Source organism: Trichomycterus rosablanca, unplaced genomic scaffold (genome assembly GCF_030014385.1).
Source record: "Trichomycterus rosablanca isolate fTriRos1 unplaced genomic scaffold, fTriRos1.hap1 scaffold_118, whole genome shotgun sequence".
NCBI classification, from domain to species: Eukaryota; Metazoa; Chordata; class Actinopteri; order Siluriformes; family Trichomycteridae; genus Trichomycterus; species Trichomycterus rosablanca.
The window spans coordinates 93,027-119,491 of record NW_026946956.1 but is presented as its reverse complement, the minus strand read 5'-3'; the positions used below and the strand labels follow the sequence as shown (position 1 = coordinate 119,491).

At 36.4% G+C, this 26,465-nt stretch overlaps 4 protein-coding genes across 4 annotated transcripts; 1 reads left to right on the top strand and 3 right to left on the bottom strand.

Annotated features, from left to right (window-relative positions):
- The first annotated feature begins 5,893 nt into the window (after positions 1-5,893).
- Positions 5,894-6,322, top strand: LOC134304824 (histone H2B-like). Its single transcript, XM_062990061.1, has one exon. The coding sequence runs from the start codon at positions 5,894-5,896 to the stop codon at positions 6,266-6,268; it is 375 nt and encodes a 124-aa protein (XP_062846131.1). The 3' UTR covers positions 6,269-6,322.
- Positions 6,323-13,170: 6,848 nt separating this feature from the next.
- Positions 13,171-15,599, bottom strand: LOC134304826 (histone H2B-like). Its single transcript, XM_062990064.1, has 2 exons — positions 15,577-15,599; positions 13,171-13,581 (listed from the first exon to the last, which is right to left on the bottom strand). The coding sequence occupies exons 1-2, from the start codon at positions 15,580-15,582 to the stop codon at positions 13,225-13,227; spliced, it is 363 nt and encodes a 120-aa protein (XP_062846134.1). The 5' UTR covers positions 15,583-15,599; the 3' UTR covers positions 13,171-13,224.
- A 3,608-nt stretch (positions 15,600-19,207) lies between these two features.
- Positions 19,208-19,533, bottom strand: LOC134304814 (histone H4). Its single transcript, XM_062990049.1, has one exon. It carries the CDS (start codon positions 19,517-19,519, stop codon positions 19,208-19,210), a length of 312 nt encoding a protein of 103 aa, XP_062846119.1. The 5' UTR covers positions 19,520-19,533.
- A 1,562-nt stretch (positions 19,534-21,095) lies between these two features.
- LOC134304825 (histone H3) lies at positions 21,096-21,535 on the bottom strand. The gene has a single exon (XM_062990062.1). The coding sequence runs from the start codon at positions 21,527-21,529 to the stop codon at positions 21,119-21,121; it is 411 nt and encodes a 136-aa protein (XP_062846132.1). The 5' UTR covers positions 21,530-21,535; the 3' UTR covers positions 21,096-21,118.
- Between the last annotated feature and the right edge of the window lie 4,930 nt (positions 21,536-26,465).

The following is a 26,465-nucleotide window of genomic DNA, read 5'->3' as shown; positions in this document are numbered from 1 at the left end:
GAAAAGGCGGCTTTGATCAGTAATCCTCTTCAAACACGTGAACGTCTGGTCGCTAAGTACAAACATTTGAAAGTATGGCTTCCAGTATGTCTTTTCGAGAGTCATATAATAACCGTTTTCTCAAATACTGGGCGAAAATCTCCTTCATAGGATCTGGATCTGCTCCAAGCAGAGATGAGGTGGCAGAAAAGCTTTTTATGTCCCAGTCGGTGAGTGGGGAAGACATTTTCTCCTTCATCAGCCTTCCAAACCGGAAAGACTTTGAACTTTGTTTTCGTAACGAAAGATCATTACGAGTTTTCATGGACATTTACAATTCAAACAAAGAACAATGGAGAGATTTCGAAATATTCTCACCTTTGCAGTTTGACATAAAAACAGTGATTGTGAAATTTTGGACAGGAAGAATTCCAGATGAAGATGTGGAGCTGTATTTACGTCGCTTCTGTAACATTGTAAAACCAGCCATTAAGCCTGTGGATCGGTTCGGCATTTGGTATGGGATTAGGAAATATCAAGTGAGAATTAAGAAAGACCTCAACAACCAAGACATAGGGATTCCAAACAACATCTCACTGGGTCCGTACAATGGGAAAATTATCTACCAAGGCCAAATTTCCAGATGTTATACATGTCAAGCGACTGATCACATTGCTAAAGAATGTAAGGAGGTGAAATGTTGGCAATGTAGCAGTTTTGGACATAAAGCTAAAGATTGTAACAACTCTGCAATTTGTAATTTATGTGGAACCGTGGGTCACACTTTCTTTATGTGCCCTAACTCTTATGCTAACCGTTCTAAGACAAGCTTTGGCACAGAAGTAAAGGAAAACCTTTTTGAAAGTGTACAACCGTTATCAACGACTGAGGCTGGGGAAAAAAATATTCCACCTGAAGCCAATTCTAGTAATGAACCTGAATTATCACAGACAAAGGATAAACAACAAAATGAAATGGATCAAACTGAAAGCCTTTTTATTAATACAACTTTGGAGGAAAATGGGACTGTTACAGAATGTAAAAATGTTGAAGATTTAAAGCAAACTGGTAATAACGACAGCAGTGAAACATCATCAACAGAGGACAGCAGCAGTGGTTCATCCAGCAGTGACGATTCATCTACAACTGAGTCGGGAGAGGAGTCAACTAAAGGTTCAGCATCGGAGTCAACTAAAGGTTCAGCATCGGAGTCGTGCAACATTGCTTTAAAAGTTTCACTTATCTCTAATGAAGGAACTGAGGAAATACGCCAGGACGACACGTCTGCTTCCAAGGAACTGAAAGAGAAACGCAGTTCTTCATTAAATCCTCATGTGCGAAAAGAGGAACTTCACCGAAACAAGAAGGGTCGAAGTATGGAGCACACAAGCACAGGAACAAAGACTTCTGAACACCTGACAGACAGCAACGACAAACGGAAATGGAATTATTCAGAAGAGACTGAAGGTAATGAAGTTTTAGTTACTAAAAAGGTTAAAAAGAAAATTCAAAAATGATCTTTCTAAATGTCCTTTAATAGTTTATTGGTTGCTTCTTGTAATGTAAGAGGAATTCAGTCAGCTTCTAATAGATTTAAAAAGATACAATTATTGTTAAGGGAGAATTTTGATATTTTATGTGTGCAAGAAACTCGGCTTTCAAATGTAAATGATGTTAAAGATGTACAAAGTTTGTGGTTTAAAAATAAGAGTTTCCTTTCAATCGGGGAAAGTAAAGCTGACGGTATCGGAATTATGTTTTATAAAGAAAACGTAAAAGTTATTCAATTACGTGAAATTATTCCAGGCAGATTAATGTTTATTGATGTGTTTTGGTTTGATAAAAAAATCAGAGTAATAAATATATACACGGCTCAAGACAAAAGTAAGAAAATCCAACTTTTTAATAAAGTTAAAGCATTATTATGTGTAGGGTTTTATATTATAGTGTGTGGTGATTTTAACACAATTACCGATGAAAAAGATAGAATTTCAAATAAACCATTTAAATTAAGTAGGGAAGGAAAAGTTTTAAAACAAATTATGGAAGAGTATTGTATGCAAGACACTTTTAGAATAATGTGTCCTGATCGAATTGACTTTACTAGATCTGATAGCTCATGTCAAACTAGAATTGATAGAATTTATGTTAATAAAAATTTTCAAGTAAAATCTTATAAGACAAAATTAATTATTGAATCTGATCATTTGACAGTGATATCCAAGATTGATTTTAAAAAAGAGATTAGTAAAAATTATTGGAAACTAAATATAAATATTTTAAAGCATCCAGAAGTAATCATGGGATTAAAAGAAGAGTTGTTTAGAATCATGTCTTTAAATTTATTTATAAAAAATGATTGTAAATTGTGGGAAATTCTAAAAATTCAGATCAAATATTTTTTAAAACACGGAAGTAAAATGGTAAATCAGAAAAAAAATAAAAGGTATAACTATATTATGAAAAAATATATTAATTTAAAACAAAAACGTTTTTTAACGGACTACGAAGATAATGAATTATCAGATTTAAGAAAAGAAATAGATACCTTAAATAATGAGTCCTTGACAAAATTGCAAATTCAAATAGGATATAATTCTGATGAAACTTTAAATTCATCTCAAGTGACTCATTTATACTCCCAAAAAAGACAAAAGGCTTACATTAGTTCTATCAAAGATAAAAATGGTACAGTAGTTACAGATGCTAAAGAGATAATGAATACTATTAAAGATTTGTGTGAAGATATGTATAAGGAAATTGAAATTGATAAAAAATCTTTAAAATCCTTCTTAGACTTTAAACATAATACAAATTATGACTATTTAGGCGAAAGTATTAAAGAATGTGAAGTGGTGTCTGCTATTAAACAACTGAATCTTAAAAAATCTCCTGGTAAAGATGGTTTGCCATCTGAATTTTATCACTTTGATATTCTTGTTTTTTCAAATTTATTAACACGGGTGTTTAATTTAGGTGTAAAAAGAGGTTATATGCATGACACTTTTTATGATGGTGTTTTATCTTTATTGTATAAGAAGGGAGATATAAATGATATTAATAATTGGAGACACTTAACCTTAATGAACATCGATTACAAAATTTTCGCCAAAATAATAATGAATAGGTTAGAAGATGTATTAAATTCAATAATAATTAAAGAACAAACCTGTGCTATCAAAGGAAGACTAATGTGGGATAATTTAAATATTTCGAGGGAATTGGTGTTTGAGAGTGGTGAAAGTTTTTATATGGTCACTTTGGACCAGAAGAAAGCCTTTGATTTTGTATCAAGAGAATATTTATGGGAAGTTTTGAAAATGTATAATTTTTCTGATGATTTCATTGCCATGATTAAGTGTATGTATATAAAATCTAATGTGCAGATTAATGTTAATGGTAATTTGACAGAATGTTTTCAAGTCATGAGAGGTGTTAAACAAGGTTGTCCCCTCAGTGCTGCCCTTTATGTTCTTGGCTTAAGTCCATTAATTACTAAAATTCGAAATGATAAACGACTACAAGGAGTTAGATTAGGTGACAACCAATTTATAATTTCTGCATATGCTGATGATATTACTGTGTTCATTAAAACAAGAAAAGATTTAGACATTATTTACGAACATTTCTCTTTATATGAGAAAGTGTCGGGAGCCACCCTGAATGTTTTAAAATCAGAATGTGTGTGGATTGGAGACATTAATAAAAAATTTCCAATTGATGTACCGGAGACTGAACATCTTAAAGTCCTAGGTATATATTTTGATAACAATGGCTGTGTAGATTATAACTGGAAAGAAAAAGAACAAATTATTAAAGAAGAATTTAGTAAATGGAAAAATTGTAATTTAAGTTATAAAACAAGAATAAATATGGTTAAGACCTTTATCTTATCAAAAATAATATTTTTATCCTGTATTTTCCCTCCCACAGATAAATGGCTTAAAAATATGAATAAATTATGTTGTAATTTTATTTGGAATTCAACACGTGAAGTAACTAAGCGTGAACTTTTATATAAACAGAAAAAAATGGGTGGTCTAGGAGCAATTGATCTTTCCATTAAAACAAAAATTTTTGTATGTAAAATTATTGCAAATGGCATTTACAGACAAGCTGATTGGATTGGAAACATCACAAATTGGAAACAGAAAAAAGGCCGCTCTAGAGCTTTAGTTCCTTATTATAAATTAATTTATGGTGATTTTATAAATAAATTTAATGTTTTGAATATAGATTGGATTAAGGATTCTAATAAAAAGATTTACAAGCTAATAGTAGATTTGAAATATTGTAATATAGTGGATTTTAGAGGCCTTAGAGAGGAAGAAAAGAAAGAATGTGTAAATAATATTTTATGTAAAAAAATATCTGAGAAGTTAAGGGATATTACATGGTTGGTAGCAGTGAGGAGACTTCCAGTGAGATCTGTAGTGAAGTGGAGTTGTTTTGTGAAGACAAACATGTGCCCTATGCCAAAATGCCAGACAGAGGAAACTTTAGAACATTTTATTCTAGAGTGTTATCGTTCCCAAGAAGTATGGAGCAAAATGGAAAATTTAGGTCTTGAGATTAAAATTCATATGAAGTCCGTCTGTTTCGGTATTTTTGATGAAATCATGTCTAAAGATAAACATGACTTCTTGTGGTTAGTACTGTGTATTGTGAAGTCTAAATTATGGAAAACAAGATGCAGAATGACTATTGACCAACAGTTTGTTTCAGCAGAGAATGTTTATAAAAATATAAGAACTGAACTGAAAAGAATACGAACAATGAATATTTTATTTAAGGACTCTGAATTGTGGAAGATTTTAAAATTGTAAATGATTGTCTTGATAATGTAATGTAATTTCCATGTACTCTGATGAAGTTTAAATAAAATATTAAAAAGAAAAAAAAGAAAAGGCGGCAAAGGTCTTGGAAAAGGAGGCAAAGGTCTTGGAAAAGGAGGCGCTAAGCGTCACCGCAAAGTTCTCCGTGATAACATCCAGGGTATTACTAAACCCGCCATCCGCCGTTTGGCTCGCCGTGGCGGTGTGAAGCGTATTTCCGGCTTGATCTACGAGGAGACCCGCGGTGTGCTCAAGGTGTTCCTTGAGAACGTCATCCGTGATGCCGTCACCTACACCGAGCACGCTAAGAGAAAGACCGTCACCGCAATGGACGTGGTGTACGCTCTGAAACGCCAGGGACGCACCCTGTACGGATTCGGGGGTTAAACGTTCAGACCTCCACGCTAACACAACGGCTCTTTTAAGAGCCACCCATATTATCTACAAAAGAGAAATTCCTTCTTGTTTATTATTATTATTATTAGTAGCAATAGTAGTACGTTCACTGATGCGTGGATGTCCAAATCACTCGTTTAGCCCCAAAAGCTTCATTCTAAGAAGAAATAACACATTCACTTATGTAGCCCTAAAAGCTTGGAATTATTATTAATAGTTAGTAGTCATACGGTGTGTTTGCATACTACCAATGTACATCCATACTGTAGATTACACTACAATCATTAACACGATCTTTGTGTAAGATACAGTAAAACATTGTGCCTGAATTCTTCGCTTAAAAAACTAAACAAACAAAATCGATCTGTGTATGTATAATATATATATATACTATATCTATATATATATTATATAAAACTTAATGAAATGTAACAAAATATTGCTATTGATTCTTTTATATTCGTTTTTAAAACATGTATCGACCTCAGATTAAGCGGGAACAGACAACAAAGAACAGATTCTAGTGAATGGGGCAGAAGGGGGCGTGGAACGGTTTGTTGCCTGTCCAATAGAAACCCAGGACCTTGGACCAACTTGGCTTACTCAGCATGCAGGGTTAATAAAGCGGGCGTGTAGAGCGTCTACATTCACTTGCAGTTTGTTCTAGAGGAAACAGCAGCATCATGCCCGAACCAGCGAAGGCCGCGGCCAAGAAGGGCTCCAAGAAAACCGTCACCAAGACCGCCGGCAAAGGAGGCAAGAAGCGCAGAAAGGCCAGGAAGGAGAGCTACGCTATCTACGTGTACAAGGTCCTGAAACAGGTCCACCCTGATACCGGGATCTCCTCCAAGGCTATGGGCATCATGAACTCCTTCGTCAACGACATTTTCGAGCGTATCGCTGGTGAGTCCTCTCGTCTGGCTCACTACAACAAGCGCTCCACCATTACCTCCAGGGAGATCCAGACCGCCGTGCGCCTGCTGCTTCCCGGTGAGCTGGCCAAGCACGCCGTGTCCGAGGGTACCAAGGCCGTCACCAAGTACACCAGCTCCAAGTAAAGCGCCTTAGTCGCTCTGGCAAACCAACGGCTCTTTTAAGAGCCACCCATCTTATCAAGTTAAGAGAATTTTCTTCTTTTTAAGTATTATATCTGAATATGTTATACACATTATCTAGATAGCCTAACATGATTTTTTATTTATTTATTAATATATTACTATTCTTGGGCCCTGCTGTTCTTCACGAGTTGTCCACGACTGTCACTATGTGGTGAATTTAGGAGATTACACAATAAAATGTCACTGTACTCTTAAAGTTATTATAATACACTCAGAGCCGTAGAGAGAGAGTTGCTACACTCCTTGATCTCGCCAAACAAACCCGGTGCTGTTAAAATAGAAAAAACGATAACTAACTGTAACTGTATTAGGCGTTTACAAAACTAACGAGAACGTACTAAAATTATAGATAGAATAGCCTTCGTTTTCGTGTTCATCATTTTATTTATGAGCATTGTGAACTGATATGAAATCGATGTTTTCCACTCGTGCAGTTTTACGTTAGCTGCCGGCACCGTACGGCACCTCATGCGGTCTTTCCCAATCCGCTCCCTCCTCACTAACACTCCACTACAGAGGGACCCTCCACGTGAACGCGCAAACGGAGGCGGAGTGGAGAGGGGGAGTGAGTAGGGAGCGGATTGAGATTGGGGGGATTGGGCTCCCTGACGGCACTTCATGTTTACATTCCGTTTCTGCTCACCACGCTAGCCTGCAAAATGACCACAGCAAAAGTTAAGTTGATGTTTTTCTAGTGTGTCTCATGAATTAGTTCATATTATTATTAGGGCTGTCGTTAATCGCGGTAATTAACGCGATTAAGGCGTTACATTTGTAATCGCGATAAAAAAAAATTAATCGTGATAATTTTTAATCAAACTGTTTTTATTGAGCTGTTTGTGTCAGCTTTATTTCATGTGTTAGTAAACATCCATTCTTGCATTTCAGGGCTGCAGCACCTTCCAGAAAAGCTGGGATGGTAAAGCATTTACCACTTTGTAATGTTGCCATTCCGTCTCAACACAAAGATGTTTTGGCACCTTGAATACCTAGCAATGAAGTGTTCTGGTGTATTTTGTGCCATTGTTCCTGAAAACTGAAGTCTTAAGGTGTGCAACAGTACACGGTTGTTGTCATAGTCACTTCTTACAAAATTCTCCACACGTTCTCTCTAGTAGGCCGGTGCAATACTTGGCTCTCTTCTTCCACAGCCATGCCTTTGTAATGTCTGCCGGCTGGGATAACTGAGGTTTAGCACATAGGTCAAGCCAAGGAAGGCAGCACAAGCTATAGCATTATCTTTTAGTCCTGTGATGAACATGAGAGCTTCTGCAGGTGACACACCAAAGGACATCATGATTATTATTGAGAAAGTACATGTCATCATCACAACTACTGCCAATGAGGGCTGGTCCACTTCTAAACCTTCAGGTTCCTGCAACATCAATTATTATGGTATGAAAAGGGTCAAAAGTAATTTGTTAATACTTTAATTTGTCTTGTAAAAACATGCAGTTAATAAACATTACATTTTTGGACTAATTGTCACATTAACAAGTTTCATTTTAATTACATTTTTATAGTTTTATCCTTATTAGGATGAAATGCACCAAATTGGAATCATTAAAATATGTCTCACAAATGACTGAATATTAAGATAATTGAGGTTTGCAAAAAAATGACTCGTTATGTTGTGGTTAACCAAGTTAACTACCCTGACATGAGGTTTAAATTAAGTTAACTATGTTTTCTCTAGCAAGCTTAGCTTGCTTAGCTGTTCTCGCTACCGCTCTGGATACACTTAAAATATCGTCCTGTTATTATTGTTAGGATTGAAGTTTTGTTTAAGCTGAGAGTGTAATGGTCAACTATTATCATTAAACAGCATTAAGTGGCTCCATTTATATGCATTCTGACATATATATATTTATGGATTTATATATACCTAGCCTTTCCTTCAGATCGACCATTTGTAAATTTGTTTCGGCATTGTTAAGTGTTTCAGCTCTAGTAAATTTGTTTTTGTTGTAAATTTGTTTTCTAAAATTTATTTTAATAATTTTGCTGTTTTAAACATGTTAAAAAAAGAAATTCAACAGGGCTTCTATGCAACCCTAAACCTTATTACAATATACTATAATTTTAATATTGTACAATTAGGTGGGACAGATAGCCATTAGAGACATGACAATGTAGCCCAAAAAATAACCCATACTAGGATATAAGACAGAGTGGGAGAATAGAGCAGTGTATGACCAAAAGTCATATTAAGTCAAATTTGTAGTGAAATTGAAATAAAACAAACAAATAGCTTTAAAAACCTGTCAGTGCTTGTGAAAGTAGCATTAGAGACACGTTAGGATAAAAAAATACATCTAAAACACCTGCAGTGGTGTAGGACTAGGTGTAGGGTGAATAAAACATGAGGGTAAAATTGTGTTTAGGAATGTGTAATATATAAATGGACAACGCTTGTGCTTGTTGCTAGCTTTTGCAGGTGTGTGTGTGAGAGAGAGAGAGTAAAAAATGTAAGTAAAATAGGTGGATATGTCTCACCTGGACTTCTAGAGCCATTAATGTTTTGTTAAATTGGGTGTTAGGGTCATGAATGAGTGATTAAATAAACAATGAATACATTAAACAAATAAATAAATAAAAATTTAGTAAATAAGTTCAGATTCTTCTGTGCTGAACAATACTGACTTATAAAGTCTTTATAAGTGACATCTGTGTTAAAAATGTGTTTGTATATTTCACTGTATTGTGAGAAATGGGACGTTATAAGTCATATTCTGCTAAAGCATAACGTTTCATAAACATATTTCAAAGTCAGACACATCTTGGTTAAAGTGAAAGTGGTCTTAGCTGTGTATCAATAAAAGCCAAACAAGTGAAATAAGACATTTTATGTTTCAGTGTTAGCTGTGTTAAAGCCATTTCTGAGTTAAACATTAAAAAGTGCATCTTTATAAAAGAGATGTATCAGATAAATAACTAAAATAGACTTGAATCTTTTTTGTAAGTGTTAGAAATATCAGTAGAATGTGAATGTTGGAGCCATGTGTTGTTTTAGAAATGTGTCAGTATATGTGAACTTAAAGCTGACACGGTGATGTTCTGTAGATCTTACAGCACAAATATGTAGGAATGACTGAAATGAATGTTAGTGTATTAAAATATTCTTCTTATTATCACCATTACTATTATAAATTGTTATGTTTATTTTTTTCTTCCATTTCTGCTACATGACAGTTAAGCACCCTGGACTCGACCTAGTCCTGCTTGGTAGTTGTGTTTTACTTCGCACTAAACAGAGTAACAGAACAAAAACATGCCAGTAAAGAAGAGGGAGCAGTAAATTGCAGCTTGCAAAAAAAAAAGAAATAATAATCAGTAATTATTATTCAGAATAATGTATCAATATCAATAATAAAACACTATTCTAAGTACTCAACACAGGGTATATATTTTAGGACAGACATATTGTAAAATATTAACTGTAAATAATCATAATTACTCAATAATCAATTTGTTTTTAATATTATAGTTGTTGTAATAATAGTATTATTGGTGATGGTAGTAGTAGTAGTAACATATAATATAACTAGTTACTTATAATGTTATGGAAAACCAATAGACAATTAGTGGAGCGTGGCTCCCATCTGGTGGCCAAAATGTGACAACACACAAACATGTCATGTAGCTGTTACGTTCATACATTTACATTTTCAGCATTTAGCAGACGCTTTTATCCAAAGCGACTTACAGTACTGTGACAGTATACAATCTAAGCAATCGAGGGTTAAGGGCCTTGCTCAAGGGCCCAACAGTGGCAACCTGGCAGTGGTGGGGCTTGAACCGGAAACCTTCTGATTACTGGTCCAGTACCTTAACCGCTAGGCTACAACTGCCCTACACATGCCATACACATGCCATACACATGTATATGTGTTTTCTTTTATGTATGTATTTTTTTATGTATTTGTGTGTGTGTGTAAGTGTATATACACACATTTTACTCAAACACACACAGATACTACTAAGAAACAAAAGTGCTGTAAGAACCGGTGACAAACATACACAATACACAACACAGAATTGCAGGACTGCAGTCTGAGTCCATCACTGTTTAATATCTACATAAATGAATTAGTGTGCAGCCCCCGGACTCACTCTGCAGGACGGGGAAGTAAAATTTCTACTCTATGCAGCTGCACCTAGACCTGTTGGAGCAGTACAGCCAGAACTGGGCCCTAACAGTAAATCTGAAGAAAACAAAAATGATGGTGTTCCAAAAACAAACCTAGATGTCAGGAATACATGGCACCAGTTTACCATGGTCAGCACTGCCCTGGAGCACACAATGCAGTACACTTACCTTGGTCTCATCATTACATTTACATTTTCAGCATTTAGCAGACGCCTTTATCCAAAGTGACTTACAGTACAGCTACAGTATACAATCTGAGCAATTGAGGGTTAAGGGCCTTGCTCAAGGGCCCAACAGCAGCAACCTGGCAGTGGTGGGGCTTGAACCAGCAACCTTCTGATTACTAGTCCAGTACCCTAACCACTAGGCCACGGCTGTACGCATTACTGCATCAGGGAGTTTCAGCATGGCAGTGAATGCACTAAAGTATTGTACGTACGCAATCAGTAGGAGATTTTACAACATTGACATCCCCACCTCAGTTTGGAGTAAATTAATTGATAGTGTGATACAGCCCATTGCACTGTACAAGAGTGAGGTATGGGGTCCACTGAAATCTCACAGTTCTATTAAATGGGACAAACATCCAACAGAAACCCTGCATACTGATTTCTGTAGAATGATTTAAGTCCTAAGAAGTGATAGAAGTCCTAAGGAAAACACCGACCATTTGGCAATATTGTTTCCTACTGTCATGCCTATAGAGCTACTTGAATCTGAATCTACATACTACACAAATAACAGCGGTCAGAAACTGAGCATCATGTTAGGAGAGGAGAAGGAGAGAAGCACTGTAGCAGCACAGTATGTATCTGCCTGCAACAGTCTGAGAGACACGGACTGATACACACGAACAGAGGAACAGTCGGAATTAACCCACAAAGAGAAAGTGTTCCATATATACATGTGTTTATTTTATTACTTTTTATTGTTTTAATTCATATTTCCTTATTTTTTTCCTGTGTATACATTCATATTCTGTCTTTTCAATGCTTTGGCAATACTGTAAGTACTACAACAGTCACGCTAATAAAGCTCTTTGAATAAAATAGAAAGAGAAAAAACAGATATAGAGATAAAGATTTTTTTTTTTATTGTTGTATGGTTATTTATAATTAATATATATATATATATGTATATATTACATACATATAGTAGTACTTTATATTAGTAGTAGTGGGTTTTTTTTTCTCTTGTATTTGTTCTTGTTTTAGGCCAGCAATCCTTTGTGATTTTTTTTAAATTTTTGCTCTTCTTCTTCTGTTATTATGACATTATCATCATCATCAGCATCATCACTAAACATGGACATATAGTCCAATGACAATTTGTCACACATGAGGCACAAGAAAACAGATAATTTGCTATCTGCAAATGATACGTAAAGACTAAAAGCCATCAGTACAAGCTGCACCGCATTGTGTCTAAATAAAACAATTGAACAACGCTTGCTCAGAATGCATATAAATGGAGCCACTTAATGCTGTTTAATGATAATAGTTGACCATTACACTGTCAGCTTAATTTCATGACAAATCTTTAGTTATTTAATCCGCAACAGAACATAAAATTAAAGAAGGAATATTTAAGCACCACTTTTCAGTTTAAGCACCACAAACATGACATGAGGTAATATTTGTGATGGTTATCCTGATGACCTGTATGAATCTCATGAATAATTGATGACACTTGTACCTTAATTACTAAAATAATAAATATATATTGCTCCTGCAGTAAGGCATACATTAGCAGTGGTGGACAGTAACTAAGTAAATGTAACTAGTTGGGTGAGTTTTTACTTTAACTCAACCACATTTGGTAGTCAAATGTTTTACAAAACGTAACATTGTCAAAATAAAGGAAGCGTGAAGCGATCACACCAATCAGTGTTTTGTTCTTATGATAATTTTAATAAACATTAGTGTCAGATTAATGAATGACACTCGAGTCTTTTCACCTAAAATGAGTTAATTCATCAAGAGTCTTGTTACAGAAATGATAATGAAACATTAGAGCCATAATAAATCATGCTACTTTTACTTTCATACATTTGAAGGTATATACTAGTACTTTTACTCAATTGGAGGTAAAGAGTATTTTTTTAATTAGTTCTTGTATTACATGTAGGAATCGATTATTAATCACTCATGAAATAAGAGATGAATTAATACCATTTCCTGTACCTGCACTATAATGTTTCTGGTACGGTAGTGTGTTTATGAATCTGTTCATTCAGTGCAGGTAAACCTTATGAATCCAGCCACATGGCTTAGTGTTTAACCAAAATTATTATTATTATGAATCCTCAGGAAAGTGAAGGGAGGTTAGTTTATGCAAAAAAACAACTCCTATGCAAAAAAAACCTCTTTAATCTCTGTACTGTATATTGTCTCTACTACTTAATGTCAAGGGGCACATGAACCACGTGACCGCGTGGCGGCGAGATCAAGAAGTGTCGCAACTCTCTCTATCTACAGCTCTGAGTGCGTCATACTATCTTAGTACAGTGATATTTTATTCTGCAAGTTATCCTAAACTCACCACATAGTGGCAGTCAGGGCCCAAAAACAGTAATATATTAATAAATAAATAAATGGTAAGGTATTACAAACATGGAAAGCTACCCAAATGCAGTGTAAGTAATATATTCGAATATAATACTTAAAAAAAGAGGAAAATTCTCTTAACTTGATAAGATGGGTGGCTCTTAAAAGAGCCGTTGGTTTGCCAGAGCGACTAAGGCGCTTTACTTGGAGCTGGTGTACTTGGTGACGGCCTTGGTACCCTCGGACACGGCGTGCTTGGCCAGCTCACCGGGAAGCAGCAGGCGCACGGCGGTCTGGATCTCCCTGGAGGTAATGGTGGAGCGCTTGTTGTAGTGAGCCAGACGAGAGGACTCACCAGCGATACGCTCGAAAATGTCGTTGACGAAGGAGTTCATGATGCCCATAGCCTTGGAGGAGATCCCGGTATCAGGGTGGACCTGTTTCAGGACCTTGTACACGTAGATAGCGTAGCTCTCCTTCCTGGACTTTCTGCGCTTCTTGCCTCCTTTGCCGGCGGTCTTGGGGACGGTTTTCTTGGAGCCCTTCTTGGGCGCGGCCTTCGGGTTTTTAAATAAACTTTATTGTACAAATTTATATCACATTACAAATATCGTTTACATCATACACGTACAGCAATATTACATTAATTGATACATTTCATGTAATAATACAAATATTTACATTTTCTTTTAGAATTAATTAAACTCGAACACTATTTGTCTAAAGTCCATTAAAAAGGTCCCATGGAATTGTCATGCGTTTAGATTTCATTTTACATTTTTTCATGCATTTTAATTTGGCCATACATTGTTTAACTACATCTTCACAATCAATATACACATTTTCAGTTGTCATTTTACATCGAGTTTTCCATATTTGATTCACCACTACAGCAATCACAATCCAATACAAAAGTCTTTTCCCACATAGTTTATCAAGGTTAAAGCCACCATAAATGACGTTTTTCCTAGACAGTTCTATATCTAATCCCAAGTCCTTAATACAATTCCAAATTTCTCTGGAGCGTTGACAGTCTACTAGTAAATGCCCAACTGTTTCGTTTTCGTTGCAATTTGGCATTGGACATAAGTTAGTTTTAACAAAACAACTCCACTTTACTACTGCTCTCACCGGTAATCTACCTAAGGCTGACAACCACATTGTATCTTTCAATTTTCTAGATATTATTTTATTTTGTAATAAATCTATAAGATTTTCATTTTCCTCTTTTGTGCAGTCTTTAAACTGTATCATACCATTATATGTGTAATTCGCAATTTCTTTATGAATTATTTTATTGGACTGCGTGACCCAATTTATTTCCAAAAGTCTATATTTTTCGACAAAGTCGCCATATAACAGTTTATAGTAGGGGACATCTTTCCTTTTCTTCCCTCTTAGTTTGGCCCATTCATCAGTATTCCCTAACCAAGCTGCTTTTCGAGCTAAGCTTAAACTAATATGTTTGCAATAATTAATTTTAAGCTTTATTCCAAAATTAGTTGCTTCTAGTCCTCCATTCTTTTTAGCTTTATATAGGAATTCTCTTTTAACTATTTCGAAGTTTCTACCCCATATTGTTCTGATACAAATTTTGTTCAATTTTGTTATTATATTTTGCGTTGGTGGAAATACAATGGATAGAAACAATAATTTTGCTAATATAAAGACATTAATTAAATTTATTTTTGCTTCATAACTTGTTTTCCAATTCATTAATTTGTTGGACTCTTCAGTAATTTCTAATATTTTCTTATTCCAATTTTTATCTAATGCATTTTCATTGCTTATTTGTATACCAAGTACTGTGATTTCATCTTTTACTTGTATACTAAGACTTGGTTTACTCTTTGGGTCACCAATCCATACTGCTTCTGTTTTATTTTGATTCAAAACTGCTCCAGATACTTTCTCATAATTTAAAAAGTGATCATTGATTCTATCTAATTCTCTTTGGTTTTTTATGAACAAAGTTATGTCATCTGCGTAAGCTGATATTATACATCTGTTCATTTGATTGTTAACCTGAACCCCTGATAACATTTGATCTTTTTTAATTTTGAACAACAGAGGGCTAATCGCTATCACATATAAAGCTGCACTTAGTGGACATCCTTGCTTAACTCCCGTGTATATATCAAAACTTTCAGTCAGGTTCCCATTCACATTTACTCTTACTTTTGATTCTTTATATAACAGTTTAACCATATTTATAAATTCATCAGGAAACCCATACCATTGCAATACTCTCCACAGATAGTCTCTTGATAGAAAGTCGAATGCTCTTTTTTGGTCCAATGCAATCATGAAAAACCCAGGTACATTAAGGCCTTTGCATGTAATAATTTCTCTAATAATACATAAGTTATCCCACATGTTTCTCCCTTTAATTGCACATGTTTGCTCTTGTTCGATAATAGAATTTAAAATTACCTGCAACCTGTTCATTAAAATTTTTGCAAAGATTTTATATTCCACATTCATTAGAGTTATTTGTCTCCAATTACTTAAATCATATTCATCACCTTTTTTAAAGATTAATGTTACTATACCTTCATAAAAACTATCGTACATGTCCATTGTTTCTATTCCATGGTTAAAAACTGATGTAAGTAAATCAGACAAATCATCAGACAATAACAAATAAAATTCAGCAGGAAAACCGTCGGAACCTGGAGATTTTCCTTTGTTTAACGAAGCGATAGCTTTACTAACTTCTTCTTTGGTGATTTTCCCAACAATTTCCTTAAAACTTACATTTATACCTTGGATCGTTTCTCCTAAGAAATTATTTACATCACTCTCATTAGTGCTTGTTTTTTTATACATTTCTTTAAATGATTTAACAATTTCATCAGCTATTTCTTTTCCATTGGTTACTATTGAGTTATTTCCTGTCCGTATTCCTTTAACATTTTTTGTTTCTTTACGTTCTTTATATTTCTTAATAAGATTATGTATATTACAATCAGTATTCTCAGGCCCTTCATAGCCACACATTACTTTTAAGCTGTTGCGGTAATCGCAGTTCAGTTTATCAATTTTTTCTTTAAGTTCATCTATTTCTGTTAAATCTTGTGGCGTTTTATTCATTTTTGTTTTGTTCTTTATATAATTTGTAAGTAATTCATCATATATCTGGTTTCTTTTTTGATTTAGTTCTTTACATTTCCTAATCAGCATATTTTTAAGCCTATTTTTTAAGATTTGCCACAATTCAAAATACGAGTTAGAGATAACATCTAGATCTTTACATATATTTACCTCCTTTTTTAATTCATCTACGAGTGGTTTATTTTTCAGGCATTTCAAATTTAATTTCCAATAGTTTTTTCTAATTTTTGCATTTAAAAGAATTTTACAATTTACGGCTAAATGATCTGAATTTATTATCAATTCTGTTTTATATTGTTCAACTTTTATTTGGTTTGATACATATACTCTGTCTATTCTCGTTTTTGCCTTGCTATCAAATCTTGTGAAACCCGATTTATGAGGGTGTAAAGCCCTAAAAACATCTTTCATTCCACATTCATCACATATTTCTTTTAATACTTTTGCTGCTCTGGTTAGCTTAAAAGGTAATCCATCAACTCTGTCTTCCTTATCTGTTATGACATTGAAGTCTCCCGCTAAGATAATGTTATGACTGCAAAGCAACAATTCTCTCATTTTTTGAAATAGCTGTATTTTTTTAAAACTGTCTTGTGCTGTGTATATATTTATTAACCTAATTTTTTGATTTTCTAAAATGCAATCTATCACTAAAAGTCGACCTGGTATTAAATCTCTTCTCTTAATAATGTTTATCTGTTTTGTTTTAAAAAATATTCCAATACCATCCGCTGAATCATCGCCTATAGAGATTACAGATTCACCTATATTCCATGTTTGCTGTACGTTTTTTATGTCATCATGAGTTTTTAATCTTAATTCCTGGAGAAATAAAATATCTGCCTTTAACCGTTTTAGCTTATCTAATTTTTCCGTTCTATTTTTTTCCGTTTGTATTCCTCTTACATTATAAGTTATAACATTAATCCCCCCAAACATTAAATAAGTGGGTGAACATCTCACTTATCTTTTGGTCTCTTGGTTGTTGTCTCTGTTGGGGATCTTATACGTTTTCCAGTTTTGATCTCAGGTTGTTGAGTGTTCGATCTTCTCTCCAAGTTCGGTGATTTGTCCATGTTGGTTTCAGTATTTGTTTCCATATCCTCCGTTTTTTCATTAGTTCTCTTTAATTGTTCTGTTGTAGTTGTTTGTTCGATGTTATCCGCTTGTCTTTGTGCCGGTGTAATGTCGATATCCGTCGCCTCACTGCTTTCGCTGTCGCTGTCGTCTTCCTCATCACTGCTATCCGCTTCATCGCTGCTTGTTGAACCGGATGACTCTTCCTCACTGCTGTTGGATTCTTTATTCGCTTGTTCTTGTTGTGGCTGGTCGTTGTTGTCAGGTTTATCACAAGCTGGATCTTTTGTTTCAGGTGTAGTTTGTTCTGGATCTTGTAGATTTGGTTGTGCTTGTTTTCTTTCCTTCTTTAAAAGGTTACTGAAAGATTTAGGACACGTGAAATACGAATGACCGCTTTGTCCACATAGTCCGCACTGTTCCACAGCTACACAATCTTTAGCTTTGTGTCCAAACTGTCCACATTTCCAACATTTGATTTTATCACAATCCTTAACCTGATGTTGAGCGGAATTACATATATAGCATCGTTGAATTTGTCCAGGGTATGAAATCTTTCCTACATAAGGACCCATAGCTATAGTGTTGGGCAATTGCTGGATCTCTCCATTCTCGTTCGTTCTTAGCTTGACTTTATATCTTCTTACTCCATACCATATTCCGAACTGATCCACTGGCTTATCCGGAGGTTGTAGAATCTCACAGTATCTTCTGATATAGCAATTTACGTCTTCATCGGCGATTCGTCCAGTCCAGAACTTGATGATAATATGGACAATATCTTGGGGAGCTGAGCTTGTGATATTCCAGTTTTTCCAAAAGCCTTCCCCAATCCAAGCATTGAATAGCTGGCAAAACTTTTTCAACATATGCTCCGTGTAGAAAACCAGCTCATATTCTCTTTGATTTTGTAAAGTGATAAAAGAGTAAATGTCTTTAGCTTCTATCCACTCAGAACGTATGAGATGTGCTCCAACTGTGCTACGATTCGGTACTTCCCCTTCCCCAACAAATTTCAACCTTACCCAGTATCTTCCGACCTGGGTAGGTTGGGCCCCAAATGGGGCCATGTTTGTTGGGGAGAGTCCAATAAGTAGGACCTAAAGGTACACTACTTATACAAAGGAAAAATAAGATTCTAGAAAAGGACTTCCAAACGTATTATGTTATAGTACGGCCTTCGCTGGTTCGGGCATGATGCTGCTGTTTCCTCTTGAACAAACTGCTAGTGAATATAGACGCTCTACACGCCCGCTTTATTAACCCTGCATGCTGAGTAAGACAAGATGAAACACGTAACTCTGATTGGTCCAAGGTCCTGGGTTTCTATTGGACAGACAACATACCGTTCCACGCCCCCTTCTGCCCCATTCACTAGAATCTGTTCTTTGTTGTCTGTTCCCGCTTAATCTGAGGTCGATACATGTTTTAAAACCGAATATAAAATAATCAATAGCAATATTTTGTTACATTTTATTAAATTTTATATAATATATATATATATATATATATATATATATACTGTATATATATATATATTATAGATACATAGATCGATCAATTTAATTTTTTTGGTTGTTTAGTTTTTTAACCGAAGCATTCGGGCACAATGTTTTACTGTATTTTACACAAAGATCGTGTTAATGATTGTAGTGTAATCTACAGTATGGCTGTACATTGGTAGTATGCAAACACGCCGTATGAAGGCTAAACGAGAGATCTGATAGTAAACGTAATACTAAAACTACTAATGATAATTCCAAGCTTTTAGGGCTACATAAGTGAATTTATAAAAAAAAATGCATCAGTGAATGTGTTATTTTTACTTATGCTTTCAAGCTTTTGGGGCTAAACAAGTGATTTGCAAATCTACGCATCAGTGAACGTACTACTACTATTAACAATATTAATAATAAAGAAGGAATTTCTCTTTTGTAGTAAATATGTGTGGCTCTTAAAAGAGCCGTTGTGTTAGCGTGGAGATCTGAACGTTTAACCCCCGAATCCGTACAGGGTGCGTCCCTGGCGTTTCAGAGCGTACACCACGTCCATTGCGGTGACGGTCTTTCTCTTGGCGTGCTCGGTGTAGGTGACGGCATCACGGATGACGTTCTCCAGGAAAACCTTGAGCACACCGCGGGTCTCCTCGTAGATCAAGCCGGAAATACGCTTCACACCGCCACGGCGAGCCAAACGGCGGATGGCGGGTTTAGTAATACCCTGGATGTTATCACGGAGAACTTTGCGGTGACGCTTAGCGCCTCCTTTTCCAAGACCTTTGCCGCCTTTTCCTCTTCCGGACATCGTTACTGCTCTCGTCGAGATAAAGCGAGTCAATGCAGGACGAGCGTTCACAGTGAGCCTGTTATTTCCTTCTACCGGACCTATTTGAAGACGATGAGGCGGAGTTAAGCAGTGACCGCCCACTGTGACCGCAGCTGCTCGGAGTAGATCTTATAGAACGTGCTAGTGCCTCCACTGTTTTTCACAGTAAATCGGCTCACGATCCATCCAATGTTTTCCACATAACTATTACTGTAACTGATGTACGCTATGCAGTTTTTAGGAATGCTTTGCCAACAGGATAAAAAAGAAAAAAATTCAACCGGGCTTTTATACAACACTAAAACCTATTATAATGCAGTAGATCCGCAATATTTGTCTCAGTTTTAATATTGTACAATTAGGTGGGACAAATAGCCATTAGAGACATGACAATGTAGCCAATACAATCTATATCAGGAGATAAGGTTCAGTTTATGATCAAAATGGTAGTTGAAATAAGAAAATTTAGAGTAAAATTGGAGTCAATTAAACAAAATGCTTTAAAAACTTTTCAGTGTCTGTAGAAGTAGCATTAGAGACACGTTAGGGTAAATAAATGTACGTCTAACTCACCTGCATCGGTCTAAGTGTCTTTTTTAAGGTAAATAAAATGTGAAGGTAAAATTGTGTTTAGAAATGTGTAATATATAAATGGACAATGCTTGTGCTGGTTAGTTCGTGTGTGTGCCTGTGCCTGTGTCGTGTGTGTGTGTGTGTGTGAGAGAGAGAGAGATGTCTGAGTAAAATAAAAAAATGAATAAATACATAAAAAAATGAAAACATTAAACAAAAAATAAATAAATGTGTAATTGTAGAACTTACAGCACAAATGTGTAAGACTGAAAGATGTTAGTCTATGACAAGTGGACAGTTAATATATATTTATATTTATTTATACATAAAAATACATATTATACATACAGAGACGAAAACACATACTTACATACTCATACACACAGATTTAGTTTGTGTTGTCACATTTTAACCACGAGATGGGAGCCACGCTCCACTAATTGTGTATTGATTCTCCATAACATTATAATTACAGCTACTAGTACTATTACTGCCTATAATCCTATTATTACAACAATGTATAATAGAAATAATGCATTATTATGAGTAATTATGATTATTTACAGTTAATATTTTACAGTATGTATGTTCAAAATTGTTATTGCTGTGTTAATTACCTATAATAGTATTTTATTATTGACATTTATACATTATTCTGAATAATAATTTACTGTACTACTCATAACGACTATATTACTCGTACTAACTTAATGCTTAACAGAACCCCGTAAACATACACCACTATAAAAATTATTAATCAGTATGTTATAATACAATATTATAATTATGTGTTATAAGACGCCACCTGACAACCTTTAATCTGCTGTACTTATGTAACCCGTTTTTACTATTTATAACTGATAAACATAATTAATTTATAATTCGGAACCGACACACGCACACAAATAAATAAAAGAAAAAGTTATGAAAAATGCCCATTTCAGTGGAAGCATGTAAGTGGCTCTTAAAAGAGCCTTTGGGGATAACTGGATGGAGTGGGTTTGTTTAAGCACGCTCTCCGCGAATACGGCGGGCCAGCTGGATGTCCTTAGGCATGATGGTCACCCTCTTGGCATGGATGGCGCACAGGTTGGTGTCCTCGAACAGACCGACCAGGTAAGCCTCACTGGCCTCCTGCAGAGCCATGACGGCAGAACTCTGGAAGCGCAGATCGGTCTTAAAGTCCTGAGCGATCTCTCTAACCAGGCGCTGGAAGGGCAGCTTGCGGATGAGCAGCTCAGTGGACTTCTGATAACGGCGGATTTCACGCAGAGCCACGGTACCTGGCCTGTAACGGTGAGGTTTCTTCACACCGCCGGTAGCCGGGGCGCTCTTGCGGGCAGCCTTAGTGGCGAGCTGCTTCCTCGGCGCCTTACCACCGGTGGACTTACGAGCGGTCTGCTTGGTTCTTGCCATCGCGTCTGGAACTCTGCACTAGAGGTGGGCGGATCGATCCAAATATCGATATATCGATACCAACGCTAGTATTGATATTGAGCAATACTTGTGTAAAAAGATCGATACTCAAGCTTTTTTTCTCTCCCGCACGCACTGACTGCTGCGCACGCGGATTCATCAAAGTCTCTCTGTCTGTAAGAGCCCTCCCCCCTCTCGTCTTTTGTTGTTGCACCGTCACGTGGCTCAGCGGCGCCAGCCAAACAGCCATGCAGGTAGGCTCAGCCTGGCCCGCCCACTCAGCCCTTGCAGTCGCCCCTCGAGTCGACACGTCACAGTACGGAGAGAGACATGATACTGTTCTTAAATAAAAACCTCTAATCCTTTGTTCTCAACGGGGGGAGGGCCCACAGTGTAGCTGTATTCTTTCTCTATTCTCTATTTACACTTTCTTTATTTAATTTTCACTTATTGTTTTTATTTAGTTTAAAGCCAGAAGTGCACTGAAGGGAAGAAATTCCTTATTCTTTGTATTATTTTCTTGTATTGTTCGACTTGAAAAAAAGAACAAGTTTGAAACTGTTTACAATATTTGTTGTGGTGTGTTAATTTTTCTGTATTGTGGTTTGTCAGCTCTCTAGCCTCAGAAGATTGTTTTAATTAGCTTTAAGTTATATTTTTTTACACTCTTTATCTAAGAAAAAACGTCGAGAAGTGCACTGAAGGGAAGAAATTCCTTATTTTTTGTATTATTTTATTGTATTGTTCGACTTGAAAAACAGAATAAGTTTGAAACTGTTTACAGTATTTGTTGTGGTGTGTTAATTTTGTTGTATTGTGGTTTGTCAGCCCTCTACCTCAGGAGATTTTGTTTTAAGTTGTGTTGAGTGATATTTTTTTACACTCTGTTTATTTAGGAAAAAACAGAATTGAACTGAAAGGAAGAAAATTCCTTCTTTTTTATTGTTTTTCCTAAGAACAATTCTATTTGAAAAAAGAAACAAAGAAAGAAAGAACTAGAAAAGATGTCTAGTGAGGGGAGAATTTTTATTTTATTTTTGTATTGTGGTGGTATTTTCCTAATGTTAAGGCAAACCTTGTTTTGTTACTGTTCCATTGTTTCTAAACAAAAATGTTGATTGTGATAATAAAGTATTTTGTTGTCACGTACAATGTTTGGCGAAATTCTATCCTAGGTCTTTTGGATCGTTTGGATCTATGAAGCTTAAATATTAAAAAGTATCGGTATCGATATCGGCGATACTGGCCCTGCATTTACTTGGTATCGGATCGATACCAAAATTCCCGGTATCACCCACCTCTAGTTTGAGAAGCTCACAGCGGGAGAGCGAGTGAGTCTGCTAGTTTAAATGAATCAAATTATTCTTTGAGTCGATTGAGTCCCTAGACTCGAAAGAGTCGATTCACTAAGTTGATAGTACTCAGCAATCCAAGCAGTTGGAAGCTGAAGGAGTCGCTTCCCTACATAGTGCACTACGTAGATAGTATTTTAGATATTAATTTATGTTCCCTACATAGTGCACTAAATTGTATATCAGATAACGGATTTATGTTCCTTACATAGTGCACTAGATAGTGTATTAAATAGTGAATTAGACAATTGGTTTATTTTCCCTACACAGTTCACTAGATAGTGTATTACATAATTAATTATGTTCCCTACAGAGTGCACTAGATTATATTTTTGATCATAGATTTATGTTCCTTTCTTATTGCACTAGACAGTATATTAGACAATTGATTTATGTTCCCTACACAGTGCGCTAGATTGTATATCAGATAACGGATTTAATACGCAGTCGTAGTAAAAAAGTCTGTGTCTCCTTCATGTGTGTGTGCGTGTGTGAGTGTGTCGTTCTTGGCCGCTCGTTGTAGATTCCGGGAGATTTTATCTGACTTGTGAGAATCAGGGAGCCACTATGTATATGCGGGAGACTCCCGGAACTTTTTCTGTACTTTATTTTACAAAAAGCCAGAGTGTACAATGAGGGGGAATTATGTTTCTTATTATATAATTGTTTCTCAACAAAAACCCCAGACTTCATAAGTTTATTACATTAATAAAATTACTTTTTATTCACCTACAAACTGTAGTGGGTTTTCACTGCACATGATGAACTAATAAACACAAAATCATTAATTAGTCAAAGCAAATTGATGATACATTCACCTCATAAATCATGATACACTGCTCTACCCTACATGAAAGTAAGTACAAAGTATCAGTATCGGATCGATATCGGCGATACTGGCCCTGTATTTACTTGGTATCGGATCGATATAAAATTTTGCAGTATCGCACACCACTACTCTGCACTTCACTACTCCAACACGCTCTTTTTAAGTACCAGAGCCGCTCCGCGCTCATTGGGCGTCTTGATTACGCTCTTTTCTCATTGGACGATCGTGCTTACGTCAAATGTCACTTACTGGTCGGCGTTCTGCCGCTGCCTCGTTTCAAAAAACATAGTATTTCTTCTATGCTGTTGGCGGGATTAATAATACTTTCCATTGTTTCTTTGTGCTTTTAGAACACAGCTTACAATCGCATTTAAAGTATATAACTTTTTAAAAAATATATTATTGAATATTTCGTTCATTTTCCTTATTATTATTAGCATTATTATTATTTTTGTTCCATGTTTATTACACAAACACGTTTGTTGCACCACTTTTAATCGTCTATATTGTTGGTTTTGCTACCGCAAGTGATCTATAACTTGGCTAATGTATACATATATAGGGATATATGTAAAGATAGATAAATGGGGAAAAAATAAGTCGTACATATTGATTTGTTAATTTTACCATGTCATAAATCATGTGGTTTATGCCGTGTGAGTCTATGAAACGATATTACATTTATTTACACATTATCTGGGGAAATTGCACTTTTTCTGTGGAAATGGGTGGCTCTTAAAAGAGCCTTTTGGTTAGAACACGAGAGCGACTTTACTTGGACTTGGCTCCTTTCTCGGTCTTCTTGGGTAACAGAACAGCCTGGATGTTAGGCAGCACACCGCCCTGAGCGATGGTTACACCTCCAAGCAGTCTGTTCAACTCCTCGTCGTTACGCACGGCCAACTGCAGATGACGAGGGATGATACGAGACTTCTTGTTATCTCTGGCGGCGTTACCAGCCAACTCGAGGATCTCAGCGGTCAGATACTCCAGCACGGCAGCCAAGTAGACAGGAGCACCAGCTCCCACACGCTCGGCGTAAAACCTCGGTCTGCTTCTTGTTGAGCTTGAAAGAGCCTGAAGCGCCGGTGCCCTTGGTCTGCACCAGGGTGCCCTTGGTCACCAGGCTTTTGACGGCGAGTTTGACGCGGGAGTTGTTCTTCTCCACGTCGTATCCACCTGCAGACAGAGCTTTCTTCAGGGCGGCCAGGGACACGCCGCTCCTCTCCTTGGAAGCGGAAACAGCTTTGACGATCAGCTCGCCGACGCTGGGACCCGCTTTCTTGGGTTTGGCCGCGGTCTTCTTTTTAGGAGCCTTGGCGGGGGCCGAGCTGGCCGGTGCTGGAGCTTCTTCTACCATCGTTGTTGGAGCTAAAACGGCGCTAAGAAAGAGCGAGTGAAGCGCTGTGCTCTGTTGTACAGAGATTCCTCCCTCTTACGAGAGGGGGCGGGGCTTTATAGCACACATGAGAACTGTGCAGACTCAGCTCGCCCAGCGCAGCGTCTGTGTGCTTCCGTGACACATGCGCACTTGTGTTTTCTCATGGCAAATAACGATTAAAATACAAGTCCTGATATAAAATGCGAGGTAATAAAGTGCACGTCGGCCGAACATAAGTTCTCTCGTTCATGTAAAAGCCCGCAAAGGGAACCTAACGATGCTCTGTTTCCTTGTGTTCTGCTAAAACAGCACACCGCTCCTGATGCGTAAAGCGACGCAGCGCACATTTCACATCTTATTACACGTAAAAATATGCTGAGGAAACCCGATCTTCTTGTAGACACAGGCTGAAAAGAGCAAACCAGACCTTGGTGTTTTCCACATGTATTTATAAGCGGATGTGAGCTTCCTTTTCTACTAGAAAAATAGGCTGTTTAGTGCGATGTAAAACACAGCTACCAAGCAGGACTAGGTCGAGTCCAGGGTGCTTAACTGCCATGTAGCTGAAAGAACAAATGGAAAAAAAAAACTAAAAATAAATAATAAACATAACAATTTAGAATAATGATGATGATAATAAGAAGAATATTTAATGTTAACCATAATACTGGTAATAGTACTAATGGCCAAAAAAACAACCGTATTCACAATGATGCTTTTTCTAATTTGGAAATTCATGTGTTTCAGCCGCAACGATAGCAAACAAGTGTTAACAAGTGTCATAAGCGACTTCTAAAGCAAAATCCACAAACACATAAAGAAAATCTCGACTTCAAGAAACTCCTGTGGCCTGACCGAAGCCCCACTGCACAGCTGAGGAATTCAGGTTTTCCGTAATATCGATCAAGGCCCTCCTGAAATCAACATCAGTTGTTATGGGTTTTCTAAGGGTGGGCTCTTTGAATGTTAATGGTTTTAGAGACAAAGATAAACAGGCCCTTTTTTATGAATTTTTTTCTCTTAAGAAATTAAATGTATGTTTTTTACAAGAAACACATAGTGATGATGCCTCAGCTTCTGAGTGGGGTCTGTGGTGGAAAGGGGAATTGTTTCTTAGCCACGGTTCGAATGTTAGCGCAGGTGTTGCTATTCTCTTCTCTCAGTCCAGTAGAGTGAACGTACTGTCTGTTGATGAAATTGTAGCTGGACGACTTCTCATGCTTAAAGCTAGACTCTGTGATCATGTGTTTATTTTTATTAATGTGTATGCCCCAAATAGAGGTGCAGAAAGAGGTGAGCTGTTTGTGAGGCTGGAGCAGTTATTGCAATCCCTACCTTCAGACAGCACAGTTGTGTTGGGAGGGGATTGGAACT

What these genes read in the sequence shown, in the direction of transcription:
- LOC134304824 (XM_062990061.1), top strand. Translation starts at nt 5,894, where the DNA reads ATGCCCGAACCAGCGAAGGCCGCGGCCAAGAAGGGCTCCAAGAAAACC.
- LOC134304814 (XM_062990049.1), bottom strand. Translation starts at nt 19,519, where the DNA reads ATGTCCGGAAGAGGAAAAGGCGGCAAAGGTCTTGGAAAAGGAGGCGCT.
- LOC134304825 (XM_062990062.1), bottom strand. Translation starts at nt 21,529, where the DNA reads ATGGCAAGAACCAAGCAGACCGCTCGTAAGTCCACCGGTGGTAAGGCG.